Source organism: Myripristis murdjan, chromosome 12, assembly GCF_902150065.1.
Source record: "Myripristis murdjan chromosome 12, fMyrMur1.1, whole genome shotgun sequence".
Taxonomy (NCBI): Eukaryota; Metazoa; Chordata; class Actinopteri; order Holocentriformes; family Holocentridae; genus Myripristis; species Myripristis murdjan.
The window spans coordinates 9,051,485-9,066,463 of NC_043991.1; the positions used below are offsets into that span (position 1 = coordinate 9,051,485).

General features: G+C 40.6%; 1 protein-coding gene across 4 annotated transcripts in view; it reads left to right on the top strand.

Moving 5' to 3' along the window:
- Nucleotides 1–14,979, top strand: part of akna (AT-hook transcription factor) — a 28,305-nt gene that overhangs the window by 9,551 nt on the left and 3,775 nt on the right. For all 4 annotated transcript variants that reach the window (XM_030065302.1, XM_030065303.1, XM_030065304.1 and 1 more), the window contains 15 exons: nucleotides 1,305–1,379; nucleotides 5,636–5,792; nucleotides 6,078–6,196; nucleotides 6,406–6,465; nucleotides 6,568–6,686; nucleotides 6,836–7,007; nucleotides 7,628–7,812; nucleotides 7,994–8,158; nucleotides 11,031–11,280; nucleotides 11,939–12,045; nucleotides 12,289–12,575; nucleotides 12,926–13,082; nucleotides 13,896–14,048; nucleotides 14,426–14,571; nucleotides 14,764–14,892. In XM_030065302.1, coding sequence (XP_029921162.1) covers nucleotides 1,305–1,379; nucleotides 5,636–5,792; nucleotides 6,078–6,196; nucleotides 6,406–6,465; nucleotides 6,568–6,686; nucleotides 6,836–7,007; nucleotides 7,628–7,812; nucleotides 7,994–8,158; nucleotides 11,031–11,280; nucleotides 11,939–12,045; nucleotides 12,289–12,575; nucleotides 12,926–13,082; nucleotides 13,896–14,048; nucleotides 14,426–14,571; nucleotides 14,764–14,892 — 2,281 coding nt within the window. The remainder of the gene's footprint in view (nucleotides 1–1,304; nucleotides 1,380–5,635; nucleotides 5,793–6,077; nucleotides 6,197–6,405; nucleotides 6,466–6,567; nucleotides 6,687–6,835; nucleotides 7,008–7,627; nucleotides 7,813–7,993; nucleotides 8,159–11,030; nucleotides 11,281–11,938; nucleotides 12,046–12,288; nucleotides 12,576–12,925; nucleotides 13,083–13,895; nucleotides 14,049–14,425; nucleotides 14,572–14,763; nucleotides 14,893–14,979) is intronic.

Sequence of the window (14,979 nt, forward strand, 5' to 3'; positions counted from 1 at the left end):
AAAAAACTCCCCCACTTTTAAGTTTTGAGTGTCTGTTTATTATGCTGTGCAGCTCACAGTTGTGTGCTTTACAGTCACGGTAAAAGACAAACACTCAAGCAACAGTTGAGTTAAACTACTTGGTATGTGCTAGAAATAAATTACTATATGATAGGTAAAACAAGAATCTAATTTATGTCTCCCTCATTTTGTCGGCTTTTTACACGGAAAGTATGAGAAGACAGGGTCCACCACACACCATGATGATGAGAATTCAGGTGATTCATGTACAGGTTGAATGATGGCAGATTTTTTTCCTGCATTTAGGACCTGCATGGCCTAGAGACTTTAAAAATCTGGTTATCAATTTAACCCTGCTGTTATGCAATTTAGTCTATATTCTGATATTCCCTTTTGCCATATACTCAGAAAATGATCAAGCCACTGTGCCAAGCCTAGGTATGAGACTTATGTGTATATTATTGGTTAAAGAATGGAGGTTTTGATTGATCTGGAAAGGGCTGTAGTGTTGGCAGGTCATTCACCTTGAGAAGACCTAAACTTCTTTGCCGGCATTCATAATATAGTGATAAGGTTATGTGGATTATATTACCAAGAAGCATAACCCTTATTTTTCAGAATGACCTTTAAATATATTGGAAACCTTCCCTCCTTAGCAATCACCCCAGTGATTTAGAAAAACCTGAGTTGTGACTTTAAGGAATAATGCATCCTACAAAATCTAGTTAATGAATGAATTTTTGGAGCTCTATTGATACAATTTCCATTCACACCAATTGTTTTTGGAAAGACTGATGTAGAGCAGAGGTAGCAAACTCAGTGCGTTATATATCATATAAAGTTCACCAGTGTTTCAACAATAAGTATATTAAAATAACTGCACACTAAACCAGTCTTGGAGTTATAAATGCTTACTCTGTAGTTAAGAAATATGATAATGCCAGTTACATTGCCAACATTTGAGCAATCATGCAGTGTTACTGTATTTATTCCACTAAACCTGACTTGTTGTTCAGTTGCAAATGCAGCCGTGTTCAAGGACAGCTGTCTAAAGATATAGTATGTCATTTGGCAAAAACCTGTTGTTTACCTTTAATCCATTTAGCTCATCCACAGGCCTGTGGACACCTCTCCTTGTTCCTCTTCTCAATAATCTAATTTGCCTCCCCTTTTTTGTGTTTGTTTTGTCCCATCCTCCCCCTGTTCTTTCCCTCTCTTTCCCTATCTTAAACTCTCTTCTCTTCCTTCCAATTCCCTCTTTTTTCTTCCTCTTTCCACTCTGCTCTTGTCCTCCATTGCTGTAGGAGGACTACAACAGACTGCTGACTAAGTATGCAGAGGCAGAGAACACCATTGATCGCCTGCGCCTGGAAGCCAAGGTAGTTAATGTGGGCATCAGTCTCTAATTTATCACTATTCAACGGTGTTGTGCAGTGCTCTGTTTCAAAACTATTCAAACAGTATTGCCGATGTTGGCGCCATACAGATGTATCTTTGGCTATCGATCTCAATTTTAAGGCACTATAACATCTCAAAGGTCATCCGAAAACAAATACAATGACAAAATAATGACTTTCCACAAGGAGAGTTCAACTTTTCTTCAGTTATTGCTCTTTTTACTGGGTAGATTAATTGTATTGAATTGTTTACAAGCCAGATGACATGTATAAATAGCTTACTTGCATGTGTGTTTTCATTCAACAGAGGAAAAGTGAATTTAAAACAGTATCATTTTAGAACCAGTGTATAACTGGAAATTCCTTTGATATGAGTAAGTTGCATCACCAAAAAACAATAGCTAGACCGAGTGTGCAGATACTTAACCATAACCATACCAGCCATAAATTGCTTTGTAGATTGATAAATCACCACATGCAAACAATTAACTTTTACACTGTAACATATCCAAAAATTAAAAATGAAAGATTTCCAGTATGTCATGGTTATCAGGCTTAACAGAAGCACACAGCATCTTGTCATCAAGGCATCTTTGGATTCATAAGGACTCTGTGCATCCTCTGCAACTTTAGTTGCGCCATCTATTCATACTTTTCATGTAAAAAACTACAGTATGCATTCAGTATTACATTTTAAAACATAAATATTGCATGAAAATGTAATGTGCGATTATTCTTTGTCGCAGAACAAAAAAGCAGTTCTTTAATTGTCTGTAATTCCAACAGTTCTCCATGCACAATGCAAATTTACATTGCCTCGAAATGAGCAAATACAAGTGAACATGAGATTTATTTTAGAGATATGGCAAAGGCGAGACTTTTGTGGTGTCCACCTGCTTTGAGATGAGGTTTTTGTATTCTGTAACTTGAAAAATATTTCAAGAGAGAAAGTTGTTGCTTGAAAATACTGCTTAATTCCTGAGATTAAGTGCAATTTGATGGGTCATTATCAGCTACAGTAATGATCGTGTTATGCCCACAGTGAGTGTTGTACCGTAAATGTCAAATCTCTTTGTATTCACCACTTCAATCTAGTGAACATACAAACAAGGAAAGACTAAGCAATAAATGTGTAAACAGTAATCTAGCATAGCACTGTATACAATTTTTTAAAAAGGGCGTCACAAGCTGCATATTTGCATTTGTCGTCTAGAAGCTGCAGTAATTTATTTCAAGGTCCTTTCCATACTTTTTTTTTTTAACACCTGAAATTACATTTAAAAAAATTGCGAGAAAGACCATATAAATTCCTGTCTAAACATCCCTACAAGTTTCCAGTCTAAGATCAAAACCCAACTTGTCTTTGATGTGTTGTGTGTGTGTGAGACAGATTATTTTTAGTTTGCCACTGCATACAATCACAGGCTGCACAAAAAGACGGAACAGCAAGCAGATGCTGTGCAGTGGCGGAGACTCTTCCATCCTCCATACAGCGATTATTCGGGTAAACAGAGGACACTGTCTGGCTGTCCAATCAAGACCAGAGCACAACACAAGGGCTGCTGGGAGTGCAATCAACACCTGGGGCCAGGGTGCTGGGAAACACACAGAGAGCCCCCTCCAAGATTAACTAAGGCTGCAGTCCTTACATGAAAATGACCAGTCAGCTCTAGAAAGGATACCCATAAAAAATCTTGCACCCCTTGTGACCCACATTAGCACTGTCATGAGTGAGGATATATAATTAAGTCTTTGTTTGTGTTGCTGCATGCGGTTTGTGCTATTTTAGTTGTCTCTGCTTTATGAACTTCTGGTCAGAAGGAAATATGCAGTGTTTTCTGGGGCAGTGGTTGCGCTTTGGCACTGGAGCTGCAGTACTCAGTTGCAAATGGCGCTCTTATATCCAGTTGTTCGTTTGGAGCTGTCAGGCTGTGTTGCAGATATCGAACAGACTGAAATGCATTATTGCATGTGAATCAAACTTGTCGAAAATTGCACCTACGTGGAGAATTAATGTAACTTATGAATCACATCACTGGCACTTTTCACATTAGGATGACTGATGCGATAAGCATTGCAGGATACCGCCATCTGTAATGTTTAGATAAGCTGACCATTCACAAGAGGAAAAAAAATACTAAATTATCACTCTAACACTGAGGAGAGTTCTAGCAACAACACTGTCACAAATAACAAATTTTTAGTCACTGTCTATAGTGTCCCATTTTTGTTTTTATTCAAATTTTTATGAGCCTTTTTTTTTGTTGTTGTTTCATGTAAAACTTTCTTTCCCTAGGTCAGTTCTGTTGAGATCAAGCAGTCCTCACCGAGACAGTATCCACACATTTTACTTACAGAGAGAACAAAGTTACTTTATGAATAATAGAAAAATCTCTAAAAAGTGAGTTAATAAGGGAGTGCGGGAGGAGGACAGACACCAAGAATGACAAGAGCGGCCCCTTTTTTTTTCTTAATGTAGCATCTGGTTTTGTCCAAAATACAGCAAGTAAGTAGCCACTTTCATAGACGCACTGGCCCATTTCTATTCTGGCCACTCTGCACTGTTGGCAATTAAAGTCAGCTTACTCTGTTCCCATCCTCCTCTTTACGTCCTCAGTCACAACACTGAAGAGCCATCTGTCTCCCTCTCATTCTGCAGATAAAAGTGCACACATGCATGGGGGAGGGTAGTTTACTCCCGAGCTCATAGTGGAATTGCTTCAAAATTGACTTTCAAATTGTTTTGCAAAGGTAGGCATGTTTTTGTCATTGCATTGTGAGTCTTGAGTAATTCGTTTTTTGGATCAAAGGAAATTTAAATGCCCTGACGTTACATTGCACTGCCTGAGATGTCTGGAAAAAAAGAAATTATGACGAGTCATCTTCTTACACCTTAATGAACGACGATTTTGTGTCTATACAATTTTAAGCAATGGATTTTTTCAGATAATGAGACGGCATTTTTTCCCCTCAACAGCTGCAAAAATATTTTTCACTATTTGCAGAATAGCAAACAAAAATGAATTTTCATTTCAGTTACCCCTAAAAACTTCACACTACTGTAGAGGCAGCTTTTTTGGTAGTTTGGTATTTTAAGCTATATATAGTGTTCTTGAGATGTCATAGGCTCAAGTTTGATTGATGACCTTTATTATCCATTTTTTTCACCCCATTTCCAGTTCCTTGCCTCTCCAAAATATCTAATAAAAGAGAAACACCTAAAGAAATAATTAGTGAAAAAAAAAAAAAACAACCTTGGTTGTCCTAAATGGCTCAGTGGGTAAGGTACAGCTCAAGGCCTTTGTGTATATCCTGCCCCCTCTCTCTGTCTAGTCTCTCTGCCCTCTCTCTCCATTAGACTCGAACACATGGCTGTTATCTGGCAAACCAACAATCCCTAAAAATCACGTCAAAAAGCCTTAAAAGGATTGTTGAAAGGATTGGCTACACAGGAGTGTTTTCTGTTGCAGTGTGGTTGAATGGCAATGGCCTAGATAGAGGGGGACGTGTGTGTGTGTGTGTGTGTGTGTGTGTGTGTGTGCGCATGCGTGTGCGTTAAAGAGTGTGGCATTGTAGGGGTCAGTAGAAGGTCACTGTGATTTACTTGAGGGCTTATCAGGGAGGGACATTTTTCCGAATCACCTTAATTCATTCTTTGGAGGGGGTGTGTGTTGCGGTGTGGTGCTAGTGTGTTTTCCATGCTGAAATGAGCTGCGTGGCCTTTCTTTTGTCTTGATTTTGGCTGCTGTCTTGAGTGCTGGCTCCACATTCCGCTGACTCAGGAATATAAATAAGAGGGAGACAGGTGATGCATCTACTGCCTTTAAAACTATAATACATTTGAACATTATAATGAGTTGGCTTCATCTGAGCATTTTTAAATGTCTTTTTCATTTATTCCTGAGTTAATCCAGCAGCCAGAAGTGTTTCTTATGGAGACAAAACCTGTTTTCACTCTATCCCTTAAGAGTTCATACATCCAAAATATTCACGTCTGGGGTTGCCTGTAGGTCGGTATGCACTGTGTGAGACCCTGTTACCAGAACAGAACAGGCAGATCATAAGTATCAAGGAGATGGAAGAATAAAATAATTTACAGCGATTTGTTGAGGTTAAAGTAAAGAACTGCTCATCCTAGTTTGACAAAAAAATAAAAAAACACATGCTTGAATAATGCTTGAATTTCATGGAAGGTATAAAACAAAAAACGTTCCTGTGTGTTTCCACATTTCCATCAGGTGAACCTGTACTCTGACCCTCCGAAGCCCAGCCACTCTGTCCAGTCGGGAGTCATTCAGAAGGGTTCAAAGTTGATGACGCTGACTTTTCCCCAGGCACAAAGAGCAGAGATCAGCTCAAGTTCTGCTCATGTGAATGGACCCAGCGCCCATCAAAGTACAGCCTTCCCAGCATTTGCCTCTTAAATGTCAACTTCATCATTTCCAGTATATCTTGTAATCGGTTATTCAAGTTACCTTCAGACATTGGCATCACTACTCTTCTGATGGCACATTTACCACCCAACAACAGTGTCACTTCAAATTTATATTAAAACAAATCATATTCTATTTACATATAATCCAATCAACTTACCCTCATCTGCTCATTGATGGACCAGACAACTGCTCTCTGATTAGCTGTACTGTTTTTCTTTCCTTATCACCCATCTGTCTTTCACAGGAGACGCTTCTCGTCCTTCCTCGACAGCCTCCATCACACCCAGAAGAAGCCTGGGCCCTCAGGTGGGACAGCACTTGACCAGGACTCTTTCCAAACAGGCTGAAAAGTTTTTCCAGCAGGTACAGCAACTGACCCTGTCAAATCTGTCATTAGGGGTGTGCTTAAAATTATCGCAGATATTGTAAAAATCAGCATTTTTCTGTCACAGTATATTACATTGTCTGATTACAGTAGCTTTTGGTTGCGACTCTGGGAAAGTACAAGAAAGAAAAACTGAGCTATTTGTAAAGGGTGCTTTTGTGGTTTGGCAATTCCATTTCTTATCCAGGTGCAGACATTTGAGAGCCTCCTAAAGAGTGGGAAGCTCAAACCCTCTGAACAAATGAAGGTAACAAGAGTGAACAGACTTGAGCTGAGATCTATAATCCTTCAGAAGGGCCTCTCCAAGTGGCCACCTCCTGTCCCAACTAATTATTATCTTCTCCTCCAGGGTCTTTCGCAGCTGGTCCAGGGGCTTGACTCTTTAGAGAGAGCTTACCTCATAGCAAGGGACGAGCACAGAGTCCTCGAGCACAGAGGGGCAGAAGACGGCCCCTTTGACCCCAACAGGTGAGAGTGATTTGCAGGATAATTAGTTGACCTATTTAATTTCAAACAGGCATGATTCAAGCGTTGTTTTGCATGTGTGTATGTGTATTTATCTGTGCACGTGTGTTTGCGTATGTGTGCCGGTGTGTTTGTGTGTGTGCATGTGTTAGGGAGCTAGAGGGGCTCATCTTCCAGTGTGGGATGTGTGTGGAGGAGCTGAAGGAACAGGTAGAGCAGATGGGACGGGACCAGCCCACCTCCGTGGCACCTTCCTCTCCTCCTCCTAACCCCACCCCTTTATCTTTGCCTGCTGATAGAGGAGAACCCACGCCACGTCCCCAGGTTTCAGCACCTTTTTTATTTTTTTCTTCGAGTGCAGAAAAATACTCTTGTGCAGTCCCAAAGTATATACATGTGATAGTGCTTCATTGCAGTCATACCTATCTAATTCTTGATGTTGTGTTACGAAGTCAGTCTTGAAAAGGTATGAAATTTTAAAATTGAAAATGTGTAAAACATCTTTACTTTTTGTAATTAAATAAGTTGATTTTTTTTTTAGCCTGATACCATTGATGCTCTACTACAACCTTGCATTTCACCTTTAGAAATAATGCTGTTTGACCTGTTCCATAACATATAAAATATTTTCCAGCATGACAAGACAATGCTAAAAAACACAGCAGGTGTTCTTTTACAAAACAAAGTAGCCCTTCTCAGTATGATATCCAAAATAGATTTTTACATACAGGATTTTATACGGTGTGTTTTTACTTATTTTTTCTTCCTTCTTGGTGAAACTTTTGATTTATGTGACTGCCTTGTTTTTTTTTTTTTAATTTGTGTTTCATTTATAATTGTTTCATCATGATTTAATTTGTAACTCCTTGAAAAAGACTATTATTAAAATCGATATTGTGTAATTTGAGCTAGTGTTTCTGTTCTCCCTCCTTCCCCCTTTGTAGAGCCCCGTTTTGGCTGTGCCAGCTCAATTAGGAGAGCCGGTGAGGGTAGAGGTGAGCTCAGCCAGCGGAGAGAGTGATGAAGAGGAGGCAGGGCCAGGGGATGAAGATCTGCCATCTCTTCTGCTTGAGTCCCTCAACCACAAACATACACTGGTAGAAGAGGACTTCAGCATGCTAATGGATCAGTGAGTCATGATTCATTTTCTTCATTTTGATAATTATCAGTTGATTTCATAATAGTCTATGAAGAATCACGTCATCTTATTTACTCTCATCGGTGGATCTGGAATATACTGAGCTTGTCTCTCTTTATTTTGAATATCAGACAAACTGTGTACTCCTCATGTCCTCTATCCTCCTGTCTAGCTACCAGAGCTTCAAGGAGCTTCCTGAGCTGCTAGACCGTGGTCTGAGGGAACGAGTGCCCTCCTCTCCTGGTGCAGGAAATGGCGTGCAGCACGAGGAAGGCAGGAAAGACGGGCACCGCCAAGAGACTGCACATGTGGAAAAACAGAACAGTCTGCCTCAGAGGTTAGTCTCCACACAGTTAGACAAGATAAGTGGAGCTACACTGCGATGACGAGATCAAGGTGTGTGTGTGTCTGTGTGTGTGTGTCAACCAGTGGAGTTGGACGGAGGTTATGTTGTCTTCCCATTTGGTCTGTATGTTGGTTTGTTGCGTCACAACTGTAAACAGCCGTCACGGAGAGTGTGTGTGTGTGTGTGTGTGTGTGTGTGTGTGTGACAAAGAGAGGGAGGGAGGGAGGGGGAGAGAGAGAGAGTGAGAGACCTTATTGTAATTCCGAATGTCAGCAAGTCATGCTGTTTTTGAAAGGCAGTTTCTTTCAAAAGCCGTATGACTCTTCTGGCAAAAAATGGCTTGTGGGCCATAGGTGCCCGACCACTGACATAATGTGTGTCATAAAGTGAAACAGATGCGGAGAGAGCAAGAAAAAGCTTGACTTGAGAGGCTTTGGGAGTTTCACGGTCTATTTTCTGTACTGTACTGCATTATATGTGAATCACACAGCAATTTACTTTGTAATTTGAAAAGCGCTTGATGGTACAATTGGCTGCTGAGTCTCTCCTGAGTTTTGCTCAGCACACAGGGTCGTCTACAGCCCAGAAGAGGGGAGATACACCTAGCGGAGATCTACGCTCTACCGAGTCTACTTCTCTAGTTTTTAATTGTAATCATGCAAACTGTCTTTTACCTTGAACATAGTATTAGACATAGACATAAAATATAGGCTATAGTACCGCCTCACCAAATGGCCAACAGCCACCACTGGTTTCAGATATTTTCAGATATTTTTCAGTGCTTTTGTATGAGTCAAGAGTGAATTATGTTTTATAATCAAAACTATTTAACATTGACCAACATTGCCAAGATCTGGAGTAAAGATGTTCTGATCTCAAAGCTTATTATTTATGTCCCACAGCTAATCTAGTAACATATGAAGTCAGTGAGAAGCTGTCTGATTCAGAAGATTTTTTTTATCAAAGGACTTTTTAACTTTGTATCTATTACAGCCCATACTAAGCTTTTGTTTTATGAGGAATTTCTCATTCTGACTTTCAGTTTTTGAAACATAGAATTGATACCAAGTTGAATAGTAACACTGGACAATTCAAATAAAGCGATACCAATTTTTTCCCCATCATCTCAGACTGCACAGTGTCAGTGGAATCAAAATTCAAGTGAACTAATCTCAATTATCAATAAGAGAGAGAGTGGCAAAGCCAGTGAGACAATGAAAGCAAAATCAATCAGTTCTTCACACATGAAGTCAGATGAATATCATGATTACGTCTGAAAAGAGCTTAGTTAGCCTGATTGTTATGTTGATAATACAGTTTAGAGTTAATTGATGAGTCAAACCAATTAACTTTTGTACATTTTCACATCCAATGCGACAAATAGGTCAAAACAAGTGGACACACTTGCACATCTATACTGGGAAAAGCTTTTTGTTTTGGTGTCTTGCAGTGTTATGACACCATTTTCATTTAGGAAACACTTGGATTCAGATTAGAGAGCGACCTCTACCTGTCAGTCATACATTATGCCGGACAGTGAGGCCTGAACTTATCTTTTATAAAATAAATAAATATATTCAATTGATCACTATCAGTGGGTGTTTGAGCACTTTGAGATTCATACTTTTTGATAATTGAGCATTTTTTTGTGCTGGAAAAATCTACTGCAGTCAAAGTAAAAAGAGTCTCATGTAAAATGTCCTGGCAGTAAAAGTGACTGAGTAAATGTAATGAGTTCCCTCCACCTCTGATACAGCAGGTTTGAATCAGTTTTATCAAGTCAGTTAATCCTGTTACAGCTGTCCCATTTGACCCAGTGATAACAGCAGTGAAGGGAAGATCCAGTTAATTGCTAATTAAAGCAAAGCCTGTATCTGTTGCTAATCAGTCTACCATTTATCATCTTTTGATATTAGAGCTGTTTGACTATGTATGACACATCTATTAATATCACAGCCATGAGACGACAGAGGCCAAAAAGAGAGCTCAGGCCCAAGTTATTAGCCTACAGTTTTACATTTTTATCATTAGTTTTTACTTTATGTTGACTTTTTTGTTTTCAGTTTAGGCAATGGAGGGAAGGGACAATCTAAGAGAGAAATTTTACAAAAATTCTTTCCTTATCTGCCTTCCGATGAAGAGAAACTGCCGGAACAGACAACAGGCAATGGAGGGAGGGTACTATCCAAACAAAAAATTATCCGAAACAACTTCAATGGTACGCCTTCCTATGAAGAACAAGCATCACCGAGACACACACCGGAGCAACACGAGCAAACCACCAAGAAAAGATCTTTTTCGCCTCCTTCTGCAAACTCTTCAAGAAAAGCAAGAAGTGACGAACTCCACCGGCAGTCAAACCCCCAAGAACAATCTCACTGTATAAAACGTGTAATATTAGGCTACTAAAATCCTCATAAAATTAATTATGTTCTGTTGAAAATGAATTTGTGTTCTTGATATTGCAAATAATTGAGTCAGTTTTACCTGTTTTTAAATACATTTTACCTGTCAGCTTCTGATATTTTGATTTTGATTATATGCTGTGAAATCTTTTGCACCCCCATATTATTTGAAAAATGGTTTGGTGCAATGTAGGGAAATGCCTAAAAACTGAGGTATGACTTCAACACCAAAAAAGGTGAATGTTTATAACCCTGTTTAACATACTACTTAAAAAAATCCATACTGAACATTGCCAAACATATGACAGGAATACTTCAGTATGTCTGTATTAGTTAGGTGTGTGTATATGCATGTGCACACACACACACACCATGCACAAAGCAATGTCTTCTTGTGATTCACCAGCAAATTCCATCAGCTCCACAGGACTAATTTCTCTGTACTTTTCTGTTGACAGAGAAGCTAAAACAGACCATCAGGATTCTCCTCATGTTTCAACCGGCAAACAGAAGACCAGCAAGTCAGATCCTCCGTCTCCTAGAGCCTCCAGACGGTCCCCAGCCCTTCCCACTCATATTCCCAGTGGCAGCAAGAGGTTTGAGGTGGGAAAGTCCCATAGCAGCAGTCTGACCAGTCTTGGGGAGAGCGCAGCATCGGAGAGGAGGGGCTCCAGACTGCAACCTGGCAGCAAGAGAGCGCTTTCTCAGGTCCGTTACAGTTTATGCTCTAAGTGTGAATTCAGTTTTTATTGATTCAACAAGGCCTTTAGCACTGTAAAAAGCACAGTAGCCACAGTAGCCTCTTGTTACCATTTTTTTAAGAATTTTAGATTTTATTGACAACTTTTACTGCATGGCTTGGTCTTGCTCCCTCTTGCGTTACATATCTTTTAAACTTTTTTTTAACAGTGAGAGAAAGAGCCTGAGATCCTGGGACAAAGCCCTTCTGGCACCCCTTGGTCAAGACTGTAGCCCCTTGGGGATCAAGCTTTTACTATTAGGGCCCCTTCCCTTTGGAATACTCTGCATAAAAATAGGAGGAAGACAAACTCAGTGGCCTCTTTCAAAACACATCTTAAAACGCACCTTTTTAAAGTATATAATTCTTGGCCTTTTCTTTTTCTTTTTTTTTTTTTTTGTTTAGTGTTATTTTTCCTGGTTTTAGTTTTCTGTGCTTTGTTTTTATTCCATTAAATTTTCTGCAGTTAATTGATATATGTGTAACTCTGTTTTTGAGATATGCTGTGTACTCATACTGTATATATAACATAATTATTATTATTAGTAGTAGTAGTAGTAGTAGTAGAAGTAGCAGTATTGTTGCCATAGATATTGCATAAAGACTCCTCTGTGATTTATTTATCAGGATGGAATCATCTCACCAGAGACAGACAGTGGTTTTGTCGGCTCAGAGAGCAGCCGTGTGACTCCTGCTGCAGTTCCAGGCTCCCTCCACCAGATGGCGTCAACAAAGTGAGAAGCTGTTATTCAACTCCCTCTCTGCTGAAATGTACTGCACTGTAAATCTTACCTCATGTCACATCCCCCGTCCATAGAGGGACACAGTGAGCTGAACTCTGATTCCACACACCTCTATAAAAAATCCCTTGCCCCTCTCTCTGTCGTGCTGCCATGTCTATCAAAGTGGGACAGCCTCTTTCCTCCCATTTTTAATCTTGCCGGTATGTTTTCTGTCTCTTCCATGTTGCACTGCAGCAGTGTATCACTCTCTCAGGAAGGAAACCAAGGGAAACCTCAGACAGACCCAGTCTCAGGACCAGCCCTCCCCCCCTCCTCATCAAAACACAGACGCACACGTTCTGACCACAACGGTGGCTCACAGCTCATCACCTCCTGCCAGACGCAGGGAGAACCACTGAGAGCCAGAAGGGGGCAGCGGAGAGGCCCCTCAGCCTCCAGCTCTCCACAGCACTGGGCCAGTCCCTCCCCCCAAGCCAGGGCTGACAGTGGGACGAGTGAGTTTGGGCTGGACAGTAACCACAGTGAGTTAACAGTTGGTGTTTTACTTACTGGTACCAGTGTGTAATAATCAGACGTGTGGAACATTGTATTTTTGTAGAGTGTGAGAGTTTTAATCTGGACTGTGTGTGAAAGTCTAGACGTTCATATATGCTCAAGTCATTTGGATGAATTATTACCAATGTCATACAAATGTTTATTATAACGCCATGGCCTTTACGCCTGTGGTAGTGGTACCATAAGAAAATATGGTCTGTATCTTTCTTTGTTTTTTTTTCTTTTTGTTTGTTTTGTTTTTTAATTTTTTTGATCCATGACCTTTAGCTTGTTAGTGTGCCCTTTCACCAAGTATCGGACTCGCTGTCTTCCTCAGCCCACACTGTGTCAGAGGAGGAAGAAGCACAGAGTGACCAATACACCAGCTCCACCGGCTCAGAGGGCAGCTTCGACCCAAGCCCCTCCCCCTCTGCCCGGTATCACCATAGCGATCTTCTCGGAGCTCTGAGTTCCAGTCAGGTGGCCAGTCGCAAGTGAGTGCCTCTAGCAGCAGTTGCCATGGCGATAGTGTGCAAACAAGGCCAAGTTTATGTCTCCCTGCAGAGACCGTAGGCTGGGACTAGGGGGTGAACGAGCTGCTTGCTGCTGCTGCGTTACAGTGTGAGGGCAGAATGTTCCAGCAAACACACCGTCACAACTGAGAGCGCACTTCCTATAGCTGGTCTGTGTCAAACCTGGCTGAAAAACCTGTGTCTGTGTCAGTATCTCAAAACAACGATTTCCATTGGATGAAGATAAAAATTTCAGAAGACATATCTAGAATCTGAATAAACATTTTAATTCCTCTTTTTAATGACTAGTTTATAAAATTGTACTTCATCAGATTTCGTGATATGCAGAACTATCTTTAATGTTGACATTGTCGTATTCTCCTCTATGTATTTTATTGCAGAAACGGCTGCTAGTGAATGCTCTTGCGTATTAGGAGGTACTCTGTCTTGTTTCAAGCATGGTGTGATTTTGCATGAGCCAGATCTGAATATTAATACGGATTACTTCTCAAAGAGTGGGTGTACGTTTGGTCTGACACATGTCTGGATGTTATAAGTCACTGGGCAAATTGCTCGCCCAAGTGTTTTTGCAGTGCAACACTTAGAAGTTGTAGTTTGTGGACCTGGCAGCTAATTCTGCTGTGTGACCTGTGGTTTGTTGAAATGCTCTAAGCAGAACGTTCATACTTGTTTTGATAATAGACTAAAACAAGCATGTGTGTTAGATTAAAAAAGATTTTAATGTGACACTGACCATCTCTATTTATCTTATATTTGTGTTTGTGTGTGTTTTAGTGAAGCTATCCAGAACCTGCAAGCGGAGGTGACCAGACTAAAGGAGAGACTAGAAAGCAGTCTGAGGAAGGCAACGCCTCTCAGTCCTGTCAGAGCAGCCCCCTCAACACAAGCAGAGCACACATACCACAACACCTCAACTCCTCACATCAGGTTGGTATTTATCTTTCACTGTCAACAGGGAGTCATCATGCATCTGTCCTACATCAGTGCTGCAGTTTCCTCTGCAGCCTATTCATTTGTACAATTTTATAAACAAGAAAAAAACACAGAACTGGTTTCCCTGAAATGACCAGTTGCCAGGTTACTGTGCTTTCCTCGTGCTGTTTCAAGTCTTTTAAAAAAACAAGCAAACACACAAAAATTATCCACACTATGTCTTTCCAGATGGACAGTTTAGCAATAGTTATGTTGAATTTTCACATTGGCTACATCTGCATACATGAGCTAAACAGTGTTTTGCATTTGTAAGACTGTGCACATTACTAGATATCTGCCTGTGGTTAATTTCATCTTCTGTGTTTGCTCAGGTCTGGGCAGAGACGGAGGGGCAGCACTAGAGGTGGAAGTGGTGAGAGGAGGATAGTTGATGAGCTGGATGGGGAATGTGCTCCAAGACCAGCAGCCAGGAGGAGATCAGCCTCAGCACCCAGACAGAGACCAGGGCTGGACGTCAGTAAGTCCATTTGAATGTTTGCCCGGTAACAACACACTTGAACATCACCTCGACAGATTTCACATATGCAGTTGCAAGCTGTCACACTTACACATATATTTAACCTAAAAGAGCGTATGATCTTAACAATACATAATGATATATCTGTGGTTGCAGCATGTCAAGTAACACAATTTTGTGTGTCGTGTTCAGCCACAGATTCAGAGCATGATCAGTCCACACGCCAACCTCGGCTCTCCAGACGTATCCCTGCATCCCCTGGAGCTCCAGAAAACTTCTGCAGTCGTCCAGATGCTGTCCATAGCAGAACAGCACGCACCAGTAAGAATATCAATCTTTAAAGTAAAAAAAAAAAAGTATGTGATTACCCTCTAAATTAAATTGGAGTTATGTGTTGGAAAACATTTG